The sequence below is a fragment of the Poecilia formosa genome, unplaced genomic scaffold, assembly GCF_000485575.1.
Source record: "Poecilia formosa unplaced genomic scaffold, Poecilia_formosa-5.1.2 Scaffold22, whole genome shotgun sequence".
Taxonomy (NCBI): domain Eukaryota; kingdom Metazoa; phylum Chordata; class Actinopteri; order Cyprinodontiformes; family Poeciliidae; genus Poecilia; species Poecilia formosa.
Window position 1 is genome coordinate 533,006 of NW_006799961.1, and position 15,946 is coordinate 548,951.

Sequence of the window (15,946 nt, forward strand, 5' to 3'; positions counted from 1 at the left end):
GTATTCAGCGACTCTTTGAATCGTCACCTGCTTTTACCTGCAGGGTCACGATATCTTCGGTTTTGATCTGGAAGTTCTCCTGCAGAGGATCAATGTGTGCAAGGTCCCCCACTGGTCTAAGATCGGACGCCTCAGGAGGGCAAATATGCCCAAATTGGGGGTAAGAAGAACGGAATCAGAAGCAGAAATATGCTTTTGCAGCAGGTTTGTAAATAAATAAATCTTTCATTTCGTGTTTTCTCCGCTATGTTGTATTCCTGGCTTCTTCAGGGCCGTGGAGCGTTTGCTGAGAAGAGTGCAACGTGTGGCCGTCTGGTGTGTGACGTGGAGATCTCGGCCAAAGAGCTGATTCGTTGTAAAAGTTACCATCTGACGGAGCTTGCAGCTCAGGTGCTGAAGGTGGAGCGGGTCGCAGTTCCTCAGGAGAGCATCAGAAATCTCTACAGGTGAATTTCAAAGCTCACGGCTAACCCAACGCGAGCCACTACCGTGTTAGAAAGGAGTGAGGGAAATGAAGCTGGTCTATTGTAAAATGTGCCTCGTTTTGCCCTCAGCGACTCTCCTCACCTGCTGTACCTGCTGGAGTTGACGTGGACTGACGCAAAGCTGATCCTCCAGATCATGTGTGAGCTTAATGTGCTGCCCCTCGCCCTGCAGATCACCAGCATCGCCGGCAACGTCCTGGTAACGTTCAACAGTTCAACCATATGCCTCTTCAAAACTCACTGTTCCTTTTGTTTTCCCTAACTATTAAATTCCGTCTGTCTCTTTGGTTGATTAATCATGATCGTTAGCATTTTAATCACCTTTTTAAATCATCGTTCTAAATAAAATTTTGACCCGAGGGCTCGCCCAAACGATCTGCTCAGTCGCTACATTTAATAGCTTGAGAAAGGCATTCACAGTTTCAGTGATTTTGGACATGAAAAAAAAAGATGTAAAGTATATATTCTAGACACGAGTCTTGCTTAAAAATGCATCCAGGTATTGTCTCAAGTTGTTCTGTTTATTTTGTCCTAATTTTAATTTCTTGTGCTTCTAACTGAGTTTCTCTCTGCGGCCTCTCTGCAGTCTCGCACGCTAATGGGCGGTCGCTCTGAGAGGAACGAGTTCCTGCTGCTTCATGCCTTCCACGACAAAAACTTTATTGTCCCTGACAAACCGTCCTTTAAAAAGGCCCATCTGGACACTGTAAGTACTCATAGAACTGCACAAAAATGTACTTTTTTTTTTAAATTGCATGTTTTTAAACACGTTTTTTTCCCCCTGTGATTGGATTGATCTAGGTTGAAGGAGAGGACGATGTAGATGCAGGAAAGGGTAAGAGGAAGAAGAAGGCAGCCTACGCTGGAGGTCTGGTGCTGGATCCGAAAGTCGGTAAGTGTTTTCCAAAAATGTTGATTGGCTTTGAATCGAGTCCGTTTTCTGACCCCATCTCATTTGTCCACTCAGGTTTCTATGATAAGTTTGTGCTGCTGCTCGACTTCAACAGCTTGTACCCTTCAATCATCCAAGAGTTCAACATTTGCTTCACCACAGTCCAGAGGCAGGCGCAGAACTCCCACAAAAAGACCGACGTGAGTGAAACTCACTTGCGTCCAGATGAATTACAACCGATGTGCTTCGTCAGGCAGATTAATAATTCCCGACCTTTGTACGCACTTCGTAACAGGATGATGAGCCAGAGGAGATTCCTGAGATTCCAGATTCCAACCTGGAAATGGGAATCCTGCCCAGGGAAATCAGAAAACTGGTTGAACGGCGTAAACAAGTTAAGCAGCTCATGAAACAACAAGACATCAATCCAGATCTCTACATGCAGGTTTGTCCTTCTATAATGATGCGCAAGTCCTTGTTGAACAAAAGCATTTAATCAGTGTTTGTTTTATCTACATTATAACTATAAGTAGTGAGTGACGATGCGTTTTAAATTCATTCTCCCAAATTCCTTTGAATTTGCTTCATCTTTTATTTCTTGAGCGGTTGGCGTTTCCAGAAGTATTAGCTTTCTTGAATTAAATATTTGCTTTTTGTCATGTTACAACCACAAATTGAATGAATTTCATCTGGATTTTATGCGACAAACCAGCCTAACATAGTGAAGCAGAAAGAAAATGACGAGTTGTTATCCAAATACTTGACAAATAAAAAAATCTGATAGTGATCCGTAGTATTTACAGTATATTCTTCCTTCTAACCTATGACAACTAAATAAAAAATGTTGAAAACCTGAAATCAGGTGATATAACAATCCCCTTTCATATAAATTAAAGTTTGTGGTTGTATCGTGATAAAACATAAATACGTTAACTGGGTGAAAGTTGAACACGGCAGCATGATCTCTTGCTGAGAACAAATGTAAACAATGTAAGTTTTTCTTGTTGTGAGTTTCTAAACTGTTTTCTGTTCCTTCCCTCTCAGTACGACATCCGTCAGAAGGCCTTGAAGCTGACTGCTAACAGCATGTACGGCTGTCTGGGATTCAGCTACAGCCGCTTCTATGCTAAACCACTTGCTGCTCTGGTCACCCACAAGGGGAGAGAGGTAAAACTGAGCTGCAAATAAATGTTTAACTTTCAGCGTCACAATTAATATTCAAGTCCTTCAAAGCTAGGTGAATTGAATGACCTTGCTGGAAGCACTAAGATTTTCATCCACAAGATGGCACTGTTAAGCCATAGTTCACATTTTCACCAATTTAAAAAATATATATATATTTCTTTGGTTTCTGAATTTTTATGTGTGGCCTGTCTTACCTCATACTTGGTATTATTTTCCTTGAGGAATTTCTCCGTGTCCTCCCCACCTTTGGCTCTTCTCTGTTTTTAAATGTGAACATTTCTCCCCCCTTCCATTCAGCCAGATCCCAACTCATGTTTTTTTAGTGTCTTTTATTTTTCAAATCTGACCTTTCCAGTGATAAAAATGCCAATAGATGCGTTAGGAAATGTTCACGTTCTCCATTTAAGGGCCGACAGACGTGCACATCCAATAAATTTATCCAAAGCAGCATGTGTTCTGCATGACACAAATGGCTAAAGCTGGCATTGTAACTGAACACCACACACACACACACACACACACACACACACACTCCCGTCATGTCAGTGATGGTACTCATGTTCATTTAATGAGCTCCAATGGTACAAGTCCTCAGCGGAGGCATCAGGCTTTGCCTCGGGGGACTCCTTCATTAAGATCCCCTTACACACTCATTGTGCTGTCTGACGGAGGGCAGGACACCAACTCGCCGTGTGTGTTTGTTATTTTGTCAGTCCATTTGTGCCTCCAGTCATGCTTGATGTTCATCTGACAGAGCTACATTGTTAAAATTGTGTGTTTGATTCGCCGGTGCAGGTGGGAGTTTCTCTGCCTGCACACTTACAGCCGCTGTCTGTCACCAGCCAGAGGTGGACGGATTAATTGCATTTACCCTCCTGCCTGCTTTGCTTCATCTCGGTTACACCAACAGTCTTTGGCGATAAGTGGGCTGTTTTTCCACTTTCCTTTGAATGGAAATATGGCCTCCTCCCACAGGAGTTGCCTTAAACAGTTTTGGGTTGTTTTTAGTTTAGACAGTCTTGTAGGGAGCCCTTATCTAAAACTGTCTGTAATCTCTTAAGAGTTGATGCTTTAGTGAGGTCAAAACTTAGATTGAGTGAGTAGCCATTTAATAATAAAAAAAAAGTATGTTTTTGTTAAAAAGTAGATCTCAACTCTTTCTAAGCCTTAGTTTTCCCATAAAATAAATTTGGTTACATTTACAGAGATTTGCAGAACTGTTGGTAACTTTTTTTGATTTTGTCACATTATAACCACAAAATAAATTTGTATTTCATTGGCATTTTTAGTGATAGATCAACACAGATGAACACATAACTGTTAAATGGGAGAGTTTCAGAAATGATCAGAACTAAAAATCTACAAAATATAACTCCACTTAAAACTTGACTTCATCCTTTACTGGCCTGGTATTTTCCTTGGTTTCCATGATGCTGATTATTTGCCAATGTTCTCTAACAAACAGATAATTTAACACTTAAATACAGACAGACTCTACAAGTTGGCAAATTTCCGAACCCACTTATTGATACTGCATTTTATTTAGGGGTGTCTGAATAAAGAGAACTGAATACTAAAGCATGCTGCCCTTTCTAGCTTCGTATTCCTTTCAAACATTCAGGCGACGTCCTTCTTCTCCACATTTATGCGCAGCTTTGTGTTGGTCTATGAAATCCCAGCAAAGCACATCAAAGTTTGTGTTTTTAATGCCTCAAATCTCAAAGTTCAACGGGTGTGTATACTTTTGCAGGGCGGCATATATTTTTGGTCGGGGTTACCTCTGATGTTTCCTTAAGTTACCTTGTGTGCTGAGGGGACAGTAAATATAAGTGGACTGGTGGTCTGGGGGGGGGGTTACTGCATTAGTGCATCACATACAGTGAGGAGTGATGTGACGCATTGCAGACCCGAGCATCAAAAGGTCGTCAGTAACATCTAAAACCCTCTGAGGGTTCAGTACTTAAAATGCGCCTCAGTTTGCTGATGTAGCGGGAGATCCTGCTTCACCCAGTCTTGGTGTTTTGTTTACTTTGTATCTATGATTCTGCGCGCAGCTAGCTCTATTTATGTTGCACACAACACAGGGACTCCCGCTTTTATTACAAGATGGACCGATTGTGGTAGTTAGTAAAAGTTAAAACAGTCGGAGAAGCTAGGTTGAGCCGTCCCCTCGCAGCAGATTTACACAGTAAAAAGTGAAGTTTGACTGAATTTCTGCGGTGGCCCGGAGTTAATAGAACATCATGCGAGAAGTTCTCGGTAGTTTCCATCTGCAGCGAGCCAGAAAAGCCAGCTGGCATTTATAGCTGCGTTTCTGGTGTATTTGTGGGTATTGCCATTTGCACTCCTGCCCCCTTTTTAATCATCACATTTGCACTCCACTTTCATCTCATGATTTAGGAGGCTTTTTATTTTTATAATTGTAACATGTACACTGATCACCACTTTGTCCGCCGTGTAAATCCCTCCCCTCCCACCGCTCTCATCTGTTTGGACGGGTGTCCCTGGTGAATGTGCATGTGTTCTGCGTATTTATTGATTGGTCCGGCTCTCATCTTTCTCTCACTCTCGTTTTAACCCGAGGCCTCAGCGGAGCGGGACGGGCCGGGAGCCACGGCGGCTTCTCGGACCCCCGGCGGGTTTCAGATGTGGAGGCTTAGAGAGAGTTGACAGACTTTTGGCCGAAGTGCCTCAAATTAGCTTACTTAAGAGTAACGAAAGAAATCCCCCCCCCCCAGTTATCCCCTTCTCTGAGTCTGACTGTAGAAATGTGCACAGACGCACACATGTCACCCTCCGTGTACTACTGGCCGAACTCTGCCCTTTGTCGGAGGACCATTTGTTGTGGGCCTACTCTGTCCCGGAATGTGTGGGTATTAAAAGGGGGACTTGATGGGTATTAAGAGGAAGGTGAAGGTTTAGGATTACACGGCTGAGGGTCCTCTACAGATTGATGTCCCCCTCAACCCCTCTGTGATATTTTGGGTTCTTTTGTATGTTGGCCAGAGAACAGTTGAATGCAGAGAGGAACAGATATATGCAACACAGATATCTCCCTCACATGTGGGTTATGACCGGCTGATTAATGTATTTATCCCACGAGGCAGACTTTTATTGTCCGCTGACTGCTGGTTATTAGACCTCTGTAATCACCGGATGGTTTAACTCTTGAGTTTTAATTTACATTAAGGCTTAAGTGTACTTTCTTGGAGATTTGTGGTAAACAGACACAAATTAGCCCATAATTGATTAATTATCGACGGTTTTCAGTATTTGTAAGCCAGTCGCAATAAGCAATTAATCACATGATGAATTAAAATGAGCTAAATAATTTACATTCTTATGATTAATATTTTGTAGGGCAAGTTTATTTATGATTTCGGTTGTGTGTTTTTAAGTTTTTTAAATGGTTTTTGATTGTTGGGTTTTATTTTGGATATTTAAAATATCTTCCAGTTTCAATTAAGCGTTCTTTTAAAAATTACAGTTTATTGGTCTTTGATAGGGCGCACTTGCAGCATTACTATGCCATTATCAGCGTTATTGTTTATCGCAATAATTGAGACAATCTAGGAAAATTTATAGTATCTGTCGATATAGTGCAAAGTATTTGTGTCCAACCTTCCTTATTTTGGGCCCCCCCCCCCAAAAAAAGGATTTCTTAGGAGTCACCTAATTAATCATGAGCACAGTGATTTATTTTGCTTTCTATAAATCTGACGAGTGAAAAGAAAACTGTTTTTGAAATGGACCGTAGGAATTAGGGATGGGCATTTATCTTGTCGTTTATCATTTAATGTGAAAAATTTCTTGTCACGTTAAGAATTTTGACTTGGTGTAGAGATGTTTAAGGTACATGAATAGTTTCAGGACACTGTAGCTGTAGAAAAAAGACCCCAACAACTTAACTCTGGCCAATTGGTACAGATAATTAATCTACAACAGTTTAACTTCATGTCCTGTTCTCTGAAACAGGACACAAAATGGTTGTTTTTCTTGTACTTTGAGCAGAGTTGTTAGCCCATCCGTGTGTTTATGTCCCCTGATGCTTGTGGAAGCTGCTGATTGTTGTGGATTGCAGATTGCTTTGACCTTTGTCCCCTTTTGCCAGCAAATCTGACAACCATTAGCAGGTGTTTGTGTCTCAGGACAGTGGATGACTCCTGAAAGCCATTCTGCTGTAATTGAGTTTGTGTCCTTGTGTTTAAAAACAGCCTGACAGGAGCTCGTTGCTGACATTATAGGAAGGCATGCAAAGGGAAGACTAGAAGAAGCGGGGCTTGTGTAACAGAGCCCCGGCGGCGGGGAGAGGTCAGAGTTTGGTTTAGGTTAAACCTCTGTCCGTACATGCGTGCAAATAGCTGTAATGAAGGCTAAGTAAATATTGTTGCCCCAGGCGTCCATCGTTCAGACTCTCCATCATCTGTCTTGTCTCGAGAGTGACAAACCATTTCCCAGAATTAGATCGAGGAATATTTAAACTCTCGCTATCGCGTCTCATTTGCGACGCCGTCTTTTAGACTTAGCGACATTGCACCCGGTTGTTTCATTCAGAGTTTCGGTTGTGCCTGCTCGCTCGGAGTCACAGGAGTCATTTTTACATTTCTGTGAATTAGATTTAAGCGCATAAGCCCGGTCACGCTGGTATTCATGAGTCTGGATCTGGACCCAAGTGCGCGCGTGTGTGTGTGTGTGTGTGTGTGTCTCTGGCGGCTGCGATGTTTCCATGATCCCATGGTCCTCCTCCTTAAAGAGCTGGCTTTGCTCCTGATAGAGCTGGACTTAACAAATAGTCACATGGGAGCAGCAGTGATGCTATTTTGGCCACGTTAGCTCGTCTGTGAGGGGCTAACGGTGGAAGGGCTGAGTTCAGCTTTTAAACTGCGACATTAGTAACACCTACTAATGAGGCCATGTGAGACCAGGCTAATGGCTGGGATTATAATTGATAAAAGATTGATCTAGCATCTGCCATCTTTCTCAGGATGACATATAGAGCTGTAAATGAATGAATAATTAGTAAATGGTTTTAACTTGACATACTTGGTCATTTTATTTCTTCTGGGGCTTCAGTCTGGAAGTGAAAAAGCTGGTAGCTTTGTTCCAGTCTGATACTATAACGAAATGAAAGACATTTACTCAATATCCCTACTAGAAGTGTTAATGTCCTTGATGAAAGCTGAAAAAAATAACATAAAAACAGATTTATTTAACGGTGACGTTTCAGACACGAAATAGTTTTTTTCACTTAAATTAGATCAAGTTGTTGGCGGAGAGATGTGAAGGCTGTATAACGTGTTCTTTAGGATCACTTGTTTTATTATTTATTCATTCTTGCACAGGGGCTTTTCTGGATTCACTTGTCTTACAGTAGTTTTAAATGTCCAGATTTAGTTACTTGTCTGCCATTATCGCTCACGTGAGCCGCTGAAAGGAAACTCAGTCAAAATGGCTTGTTTCGATTTTAATTGAAGCACCATAAAGTCGGCGTATTTATAGTCAGGAGGTCAAAAACAGTTTACAGTAAATGAGTTTCATCAGGAACTAAACATAATGACCAATGCCTGAAATGTAAAGATAAATAACGTATCCCACACAGAGCCTATAAAAGTTATTCTGGGACTTATTTGGCTGTGTCAGAACCAGTGCAGTGCAATGCCACAAAACATCCGCTTTACCGTTGGAAGAGACTCGTATTAATTGAGCGAACAACAGGAGGATTGTTGGCGTTGTCGGCTTATTTTCAGTCGAAGCCGGCTGTTGTGATCTCAGCCGGTTGTATTAAATCAGAGGCAGCTTTACAGCTGACTGACCTTCCAAGCAGCAGACATGAGAACACAAATATGGTATCTGCAAGGACAGGTGTGTGTGTGCGTGCGTGTGTGTGTGTGTGTGTGTGTGTTTGCTTGCGCATGTGTGATTTGCGATCAGACATTCTCACATGCAAAAGAAATAAGGATTTTTACCTTGAAACAGAGAAAGAAAATGCACCTTAAAATTACAAATCCTCCTTCCACTTTTGTCAGTGAGCTTGTTTTTGGTGAATAAGTGTTTTAAAAACTACGGCTTCGTCCGCGCGTACTCCGGCTTTGTGTGTGTGTTGCCAAACCACCCTCCGCCCGGGTCTGACAGTGCCGTGTTCCCCCCACAGGTGCTATTTCAGTCGGCCGACTGTCATCCCAAAATGCTTTTCAGCTGAGTGCTTTTCAAAACAGTCGTCAGTAGTTAAGGCTCTTTTTACAAGGGCCCTCTGCCCTGCTGAAGTTCAAAAAGCCACTTGTGATCTGCTGATTAGCAGAAAGGTGTACGGTGTATATAAATACCTGCAGATATCCTTCCTTTTTTTTTCTTCTTTCTTTTCGACCAGCATGCTCGGTTGTCTGCTTCGGTTTCATCCGCTTGACTCAGGCCAGCTAGGGCCTCTTTCCCAGTCGCGTTACTGCAAGGAAAAAACAAATAGCATGTTAATACAGATAAGCATGAAGAGAATTCAAACGGATAATACGACAAGACACAAATCTTGAAGATAAGTCTGTTGGAAATCTGAGTTTCAGGAGCGACTGAGGATAAAGGCAGCTATCACAATATGGCTGGAGCACTCGTCAATTAGCACAGCAGGGTGTAATAACTTGCAGCTAATGGATACAGCTCATGAGTAGGCACCCAGGTGCACATGCACACTCACGAAAAATATTGTAAAACCACTAAATGAAACTGGAATGGCTGGCTGCGAAAAGTCAAGGCAGACTGTGGGAAAGTGCAGCACTTAGAGAGAAATATTCGGACAGGTGTTAGAAATATGGAAGGCATTTTGTTAAGGGGCTTTGTTAACACATCAAGCGTTTAAATCCATTGCATCTAAAAAAAAATAAAAAATCTTGATACGGAGTTGGGTATTTTTTTTTTGTTTTTTTTTTGTCAGCTGGACAGAATTAAACTCGACTCCTGCAGATGTGTCTCCCGGTCATTTCTGCAGCACCTCTGAGTGTCACAGTCTGCTGTTGCACCACTTAACCAAACTATGTCTTCTGGTGCCTTGACGCCTGCATCCCTCCAGTCTCAAGGTAGATTTGTTGGGTGCATTATGTTTTAAAAATGGGCTGCACAAAGGAAAAAATGTCACTTGTAAGCTGAAATATAGCAGTAATAAAAGAACACTTCACAGCACTCGCGTTTGAAATGTCGGATCCAAACTTAGTGCTTCTGAAAGGGGAAGAAAAAAAAACAGCTTGTGGTTGCCATGTTTTTGAAGCTTTTGTGTGCTGCAAGTTTTTTAACTTTATTAGGCCTGCAATGAAACTATCCCTTGTTGAAATTTAGCAGTTTGCTTTTTACGCTTTTATATGTTTTACATATTTTATATGTTGTGTTATATGTTAAGATAATTAAGGCAACCATGTTTGTGAAATGCCAAACTTACTTGACGTATAGCATAAGTAATAAAGGCATTACGCTTCCCTTTCCGTCGTCTTCATGATCAGAATAAGCAGGAATAGTGACTACAATTGGGGGGAGGGGAGGGGAGGAATCAATTCACAAGCCTGGATCGTTCAGTGAGCCGCACAATTACTGTCCGGTCTAATTACCGTTTATTAACACCAACAAGCTGAGAGGCTGAAACCTTAGAAAACCCAGCGATGTACGGCACGCAGGAAGTGAAGGCTTTATGAGATGTTAGAACGTTTTCTGTTAACTACTTACTCTGGGGGGGGCGCGGCTTCAGTTTTGGAGAAGAGTGGGACATGAAAATGTTAGCAAAAAATCACAAACAAATCTGGAGAGAATCCTTATCCTACTATTCCTCTGTACATCTATTCACCTGCAGTATCTGCCTTTCTTCCCTTCTTTCTCATTTTCCACTCTTTCTTTCTGATTATTTTTCTAACTTCCATAAAAAAAACACCTGCCACTAAATTAACTGAAAGTGAACTTTTAAATTTTAAACATAATATATTTATGGGATACAAACATAAGCAACATCACTGAAAGTATGTAGTTTTAGGCCTATAGGTCTATATAGATTGGATTGTTTGACGTTAATTAAGCCAAACAGTGTTTTTTATATATATATCTGTAACCATTATAACAGGAGTTCATATTTTGGTTCAGGTTTCTAAATCTAGTCGCCTCCTTGAACATTAGATATCTGGTTAACATCAAGTAAAAGGAGATCCCTCTTTAATGCTTTTTCAGTTGTTGGGCCGCAGTATGGGGGGAACGTCCGGTGGTGACGAGGGTACTCACCGGCTCGAAGACATACACTCAGGAATTCTTCCAGCCCTCCCACCCCGGGGGGAAATGTGTTTGCATTGGTCCGTATAGTATGTGTGTGTCGGTATGTGTTTAAAGATGAGCGCTCACGCACCATCAGTCGCACACACATGCCAGAGTCATGGTCAAACGACTTGTCTTTCACACGGTTCATTCCTTAAAGCCGTCCGTCCTGCTGGAACTGACAGCGTATGGAAAAGCAACCAAAAAGAGTCCGCTCGTCAATTACATCAACGCATTCTCGCCTCGCTCGCCTTCCCACGTCGCCTCGCTTTGCTGTTGCTCATTCTCGCTCCTCTGCATGTGTTCGACTCGGGGCTTCTCGCTCATCCTTTCCTCAAGTAAAATCTGGAAGACTAAATTTAAAGCACATTATTCAATAGTGTAGTTGTATCTTCTGCTTTGACCTCACTTTATTATCAGGTAGTTCAAGGCTTTTCCTGTGCTAAAACAAATGGGAGTGGCTTCAAGTGTTTTATTTGTAATTACTTAATATTTTGATTGCCGGTTTTCTCAACATCGTTTTAATTACATCGTCTGACGACTGCTGCAATGGTTCCTGTCAAATTTATGCAAAGTTGCATTTTGTTTGTGCCAAATTGTATTGCTGTCAACTTGGAAACATTCAGGATTATAATATGGTTTTGGGAAGTGTTCCAACTAGTCAGTTCTGCTGCTTTTTATTACCAAATTATTGAGATTTTGCTTCAAATGAGCTAGTCGTACTGATTTAAAATGACTAATTTATTATTTCAGTGTCATTATTTGTAGAAGAACAGCATATCTGTGATTCCGAGTTGGTATAAGAAAGTGTCAGGTTTCAGAAAAATGTAGCCAACTTTTTCTACCTTCAGTATAATCTGTACCCTGTGCAACTGCAGTAAATAACAAACTGAAATGTTTTAACTTGAGTGTTGCAACAGGAGTCTGTAAACTCCCGCCATCCTTTAAAATACCTCTGATTAACCCTGGGTAAAATTCAGCTAGTGCAAATTTTGTTCTACTAACCTTCAAAACTCAGCGGTAGGGCTGCGCAAAATTAGGAAAACATGCATTTTTGATATTTTTGTTGATTAATTTGTAATTTCCCGACTCGTCTGTCTCAGTTTTTCATCATTTCCCATGGTGCTTTAGTGACTGAGACACAAACCTATATCAGGTTTAGGAATTAAGAGCAGTAAGAGTCCCTCTTGTTGGCCAAGTATGTTATCAGGACGCAGAGTGTGAATGCTTTGCACTTGAAATGTATTAGCCTACCAATGACTGCATGAGGGAAGTACTTATCAAGTGCAATATTACATTTACTGACACTGCAACTCTCTGTTTCACTCAGAAAAAACAAAACAAACAAAATGTCCACCGTGTGTGCAGCCGTGCGCCGACTCAGAAACGAGCAGAATCTCCAAACATCGTGCTCTCAAGTTTGAACCCTTGTCTGGGCGCCGCTCTAGTGTCTTTTATATGTAACCTAAACCGCTCCCTGCTTGACGTTTGATTGCTGAGAGACAACACCGTCAAATGTTCTCGAGCCAGTAGAACCTCAGCAATGAGTGTCACGTAACCCCTTCTCATTAGTGTGCGTTATACGTACCATTAAATTAGGTCACTCGGACAGCTTTTCCGAGAATTTTTGCACGTCGTAATATAAATCGTCGTGATTTGACGTGCTGCATTTTGTTTGGTGAAGACCGTGTTCCTCTTGGCCGGAGATTCACATTTTTGAGCCTATAAATAAATGAATGTGACACAACTTTGGCGTTCGATTTCTCGTTTATTGGCACTCGCAGACTCGACCTGGGCTGGTGGATTTTTAAAGTTACTGACTTAAAATGTTGGGTAATTTTGATCAAATATACCGGTAGAAGTCTGTGCTGTGCTTGGGACCAATATTTGGATGTGTGTGTGGGTCAACCTTGACCTTGACTGCAGCCCCTAATGCAGGAGGCTGTTCTGTGAATGACTCCAACTCCCCTCACTGTTCGGTGGTATGTAGCAGCCCATAAAGCATGCTTACATCCCACTCTGATTTCAGGGAGTGGAAGCCCGGCCCCGCCCCTTCCTCACACTCTGAAATAGCCACGTCCTTGTCCCCACACGGATCATGGTGTGAGTCGAAGTGTTGTATATATGCGGCCGCGGTTGATTGAGGAGCAGATTGCTGGTGACAGGTCACACTGCGTTCCGTCGCTTTGACCCCCCCCCTAGATTATCGACCCAACAACCCCTCTCCCCCCTTCCTTCCTTGGAGCCCCCACCTGTTAGGATCGCTCTGCAGCTCAGAGCCTCCCTCGCTCTCATACACACATTGGACGGCCTGCGTTAACAGAATTCTCTTATTTCTGACACTCGCCCTGCTGGTTATAAAGGCCATTACGAGTCTTCAAGGTGTGTGTGTGTGTCTGGGTGTGTGTGTGTGTGTGTGTGTGGGTTGAAAAGACGCCTGTCACAGCACGCTCTCGTAATTGCCCTCTTAGCCAATTATCCTCCATTTAAAAGCAAGTCCCCGTGTCCACATGAATGCAAGTGCACAGGCTCACACACACTCAGCCGATAACATAGAAGCTTAATATTTAATCATTGTTTGTCTCTGAGTGATTTGTTTGTTTACTGAGCTTGTGTATGAGCTGTTTTGTTGTGTGATTTTGGTTGTTATTCATGCTGTTGTCTTTTCTTTCCCTCAGATTCTGATGCACACCAAAGACATGGTTCAGAGGGTAAGCTGTAAACATATTCTTCCTTTGAACTACAAGTTTGCTTAATTTCATTTCTTTGTTGTTGCTGCTCTTTTTTTGCTTGTCTTTTTGTTGGGGTTGTTTCTTTTTCTCTGCTCACCACCTTTGTGTCTTTACAGTTGGATTAGTGTTTTTTTTTTTCTTGTGTTTTGTGAATAAAATCACTGCAATTATTACAAGTGAAATTGTTGTATGTCCATTTAAGCCATCTGTTCACATTAAGCACATATTGCGGAAAAAAGTCAAAAAGCCCATATTGGGTACGTGTTTTAGGAGTTCTGATGGTTCATTGTATAGTCTCTGCTTTTATTTGTTGATTTTTGTGGCTCAGATGAACCTGGAAGTCATTTATGGCGACACAGACTCAATCATGATCAACACAAACAGCAAATCACTGGAGGAAGTCTTCAAACTTGGACATAAGGTCTGCGAGTTTATTTACACTCACTGGTTTAGAAAAGCTCTCTGGTTTTCAGCTGTTTAAAGTTACTACTGTGAATCTGATTTATGTCTAGATAAAGGCAGAGGTCAACAAGCTCTACAAACTCCTGGAGATAGACATCGACGGTGTTTTCAAGTCTCTGTTGCTGCTGAAGAAGAAGAAATATGCCGCCCTGGTGGTGGAACAGCACGGTGAGGGACGATACAGTGTAAAGCAGGAGCTCAAAGGCTTGGACATCGTTCGCAGAGATTGGTGCGACCTGGCCAAGGAGTGTGGGAAGTACGTGCGACAGATCCCGTGTGTTCCCAGTGTCGGATTCATTCAGACACAAACCAGCATTCACAAATTCAGAAGGAATGTTTTCACTCATGATTTTGGGAAAACGCGACTCGTCTTCTCCTTCCCCCAGCTACGTGATTGGCCAGATCTTGTCGGACCAGAGTCGGGATGTCATCGTGGAGAACATCCAGAAGCATCTGGTGGAGGTTGGAGAGAAGGTGGCGAACGGAGACATACCACTCAACCAGTATGAGATCCACAAGGTAAAGATGGCAGGAATCAGGAAGTTCTCTTGTGCTCCGTTTCTGATTTGCTTCTCCTTGTTCAGGCACTGACCAAGGACCCTCAGGACTATCCAGATAAGAAGAGTCTCCCTCATGTGCACGTTGCTCTGTGGATAAACTCACAGGGAGGTCGGCGTGTCAAAGCCGGAGATACAATCTCATACCTCATTTGCAAGGTGCTTAAATATGAGCTCTACACATCTTGGATGCCTTTCACAATTCTTTCCACCTGAAATGCGTTGGTGTGTTACCTTTTGTTCCAGGATGGCTCCACGTTGGCGGCCAGTCAGAGGGCCTACGCTCTGGAGCAGCTTCAGAAGCAGGAGGGTCTCAGCGTGGACACGCAGTATTACCTGGCCCAGCAGGTCCACCCTGTAGTTTCTCGCATCTGCGACCCAATCGAGGGGATCGATGCGGTGCTCATAGCTTCATGGTTGGGTAAGGTCATTACACATTATGATATGCTCAGGAAGCTCTTATATTGCCTCCATTCCAACTTTGTATAGTTAGCAACCAATTGTTTGGGAGGCAAAGAAAACGCCTCATCTGTCCTACTATGCCAAATGTAAACACGTACCACATATTGATTGGACTTGAGTTGATCTCACCTGTGAAAACGCGCTGATTGAAAGGCGATGTGTGTCCCAGGTCTGGACCCAGGTCAGTTCAGATCCCAGCAGCAGCATCAGAGGGAGGAGGAGGCCGACGGCACGCTGGGCGCGGCGGCCCAGCTGAACGACGAGGAGCGCTACAAAGACTGCGAGAGGTTCACCTTCACCTGCCCCCAGTGTGGCACCGACAACATCTACGACGGCGTCTTCGAAGGAGCGGTGAGTGACTGAACCAATCGGAACGCTGAATCCACACTGATGCTGCCACGAAGTGAAGGAGTAAAGGGTTATTCGCTAATGTGATCCAGGTAGTCATCCGATATCAATTAATGTCTTTATTATGAGTGAGAAGGGTTAAGGTTTGACAGAAGCAAAGCCTTGACCAAAAACAATGTCATCAACACGAATAAGGAGCGTCGGCGTGGGAGCCTGTTAGTAACGCTTCCTGCAAGGGATTCATGTTTTCGCCGTCCTCCATATTGTGTCTCCGGCTGTATTTTTAGACAGCTGCCCGGCTCCGAAGCGGACTTGTTTTCATTGGCATAGCTTTGGACTCCGCAACTTGAAAAGCCTAACCCCGCCGCTCTCTGGACACACACTTGTACACACGTACACACTCATCTCCTACCATTTGTCAGGCCAAGGTCCTGAGTTGGAGTGTTATCAGCTTCTAATGAGGAGCAGGGCGCAGCTTTTTCTTGTCTGGAAGGCTCCAATAAAACAGACGAGCCTCTGTCCTCGGCAGGAGGAAAGAAGTTGCATTAA

The 15,946-nt window shown here is 42.9% G+C and overlaps 1 protein-coding gene across 2 annotated transcripts in view; it reads left to right on the forward strand.

The window, feature by feature from the left end:
* Positions 1-15,946, forward strand: part of pola1 (polymerase (DNA directed), alpha 1) — a 59,170-nt gene that overhangs the window by 6,750 nt on the left and 36,474 nt on the right. For both annotated transcript variants that reach the window (XM_007547848.2, XM_016669351.1), the window contains exons 19-33: positions 44-160; positions 271-446; positions 555-684; positions 1,072-1,191; positions 1,287-1,377; positions 1,453-1,577; positions 1,673-1,822; positions 2,422-2,544; positions 13,515-13,547; positions 13,897-13,989; positions 14,081-14,286; positions 14,417-14,549; positions 14,615-14,746; positions 14,834-15,008; positions 15,219-15,400. In XM_007547848.2, the coding sequence (XP_007547910.1) occupies positions 44-160; positions 271-446; positions 555-684; positions 1,072-1,191; positions 1,287-1,377; positions 1,453-1,577; positions 1,673-1,822; positions 2,422-2,544; positions 13,515-13,547; positions 13,897-13,989; positions 14,081-14,286; positions 14,417-14,549; positions 14,615-14,746; positions 14,834-15,008; positions 15,219-15,400 (1,986 nt within the window). The remainder of the gene's footprint in view (positions 1-43; positions 161-270; positions 447-554; positions 685-1,071; positions 1,192-1,286; positions 1,378-1,452; positions 1,578-1,672; positions 1,823-2,421; positions 2,545-13,514; positions 13,548-13,896; positions 13,990-14,080; positions 14,287-14,416; positions 14,550-14,614; positions 14,747-14,833; positions 15,009-15,218; positions 15,401-15,946) is intronic.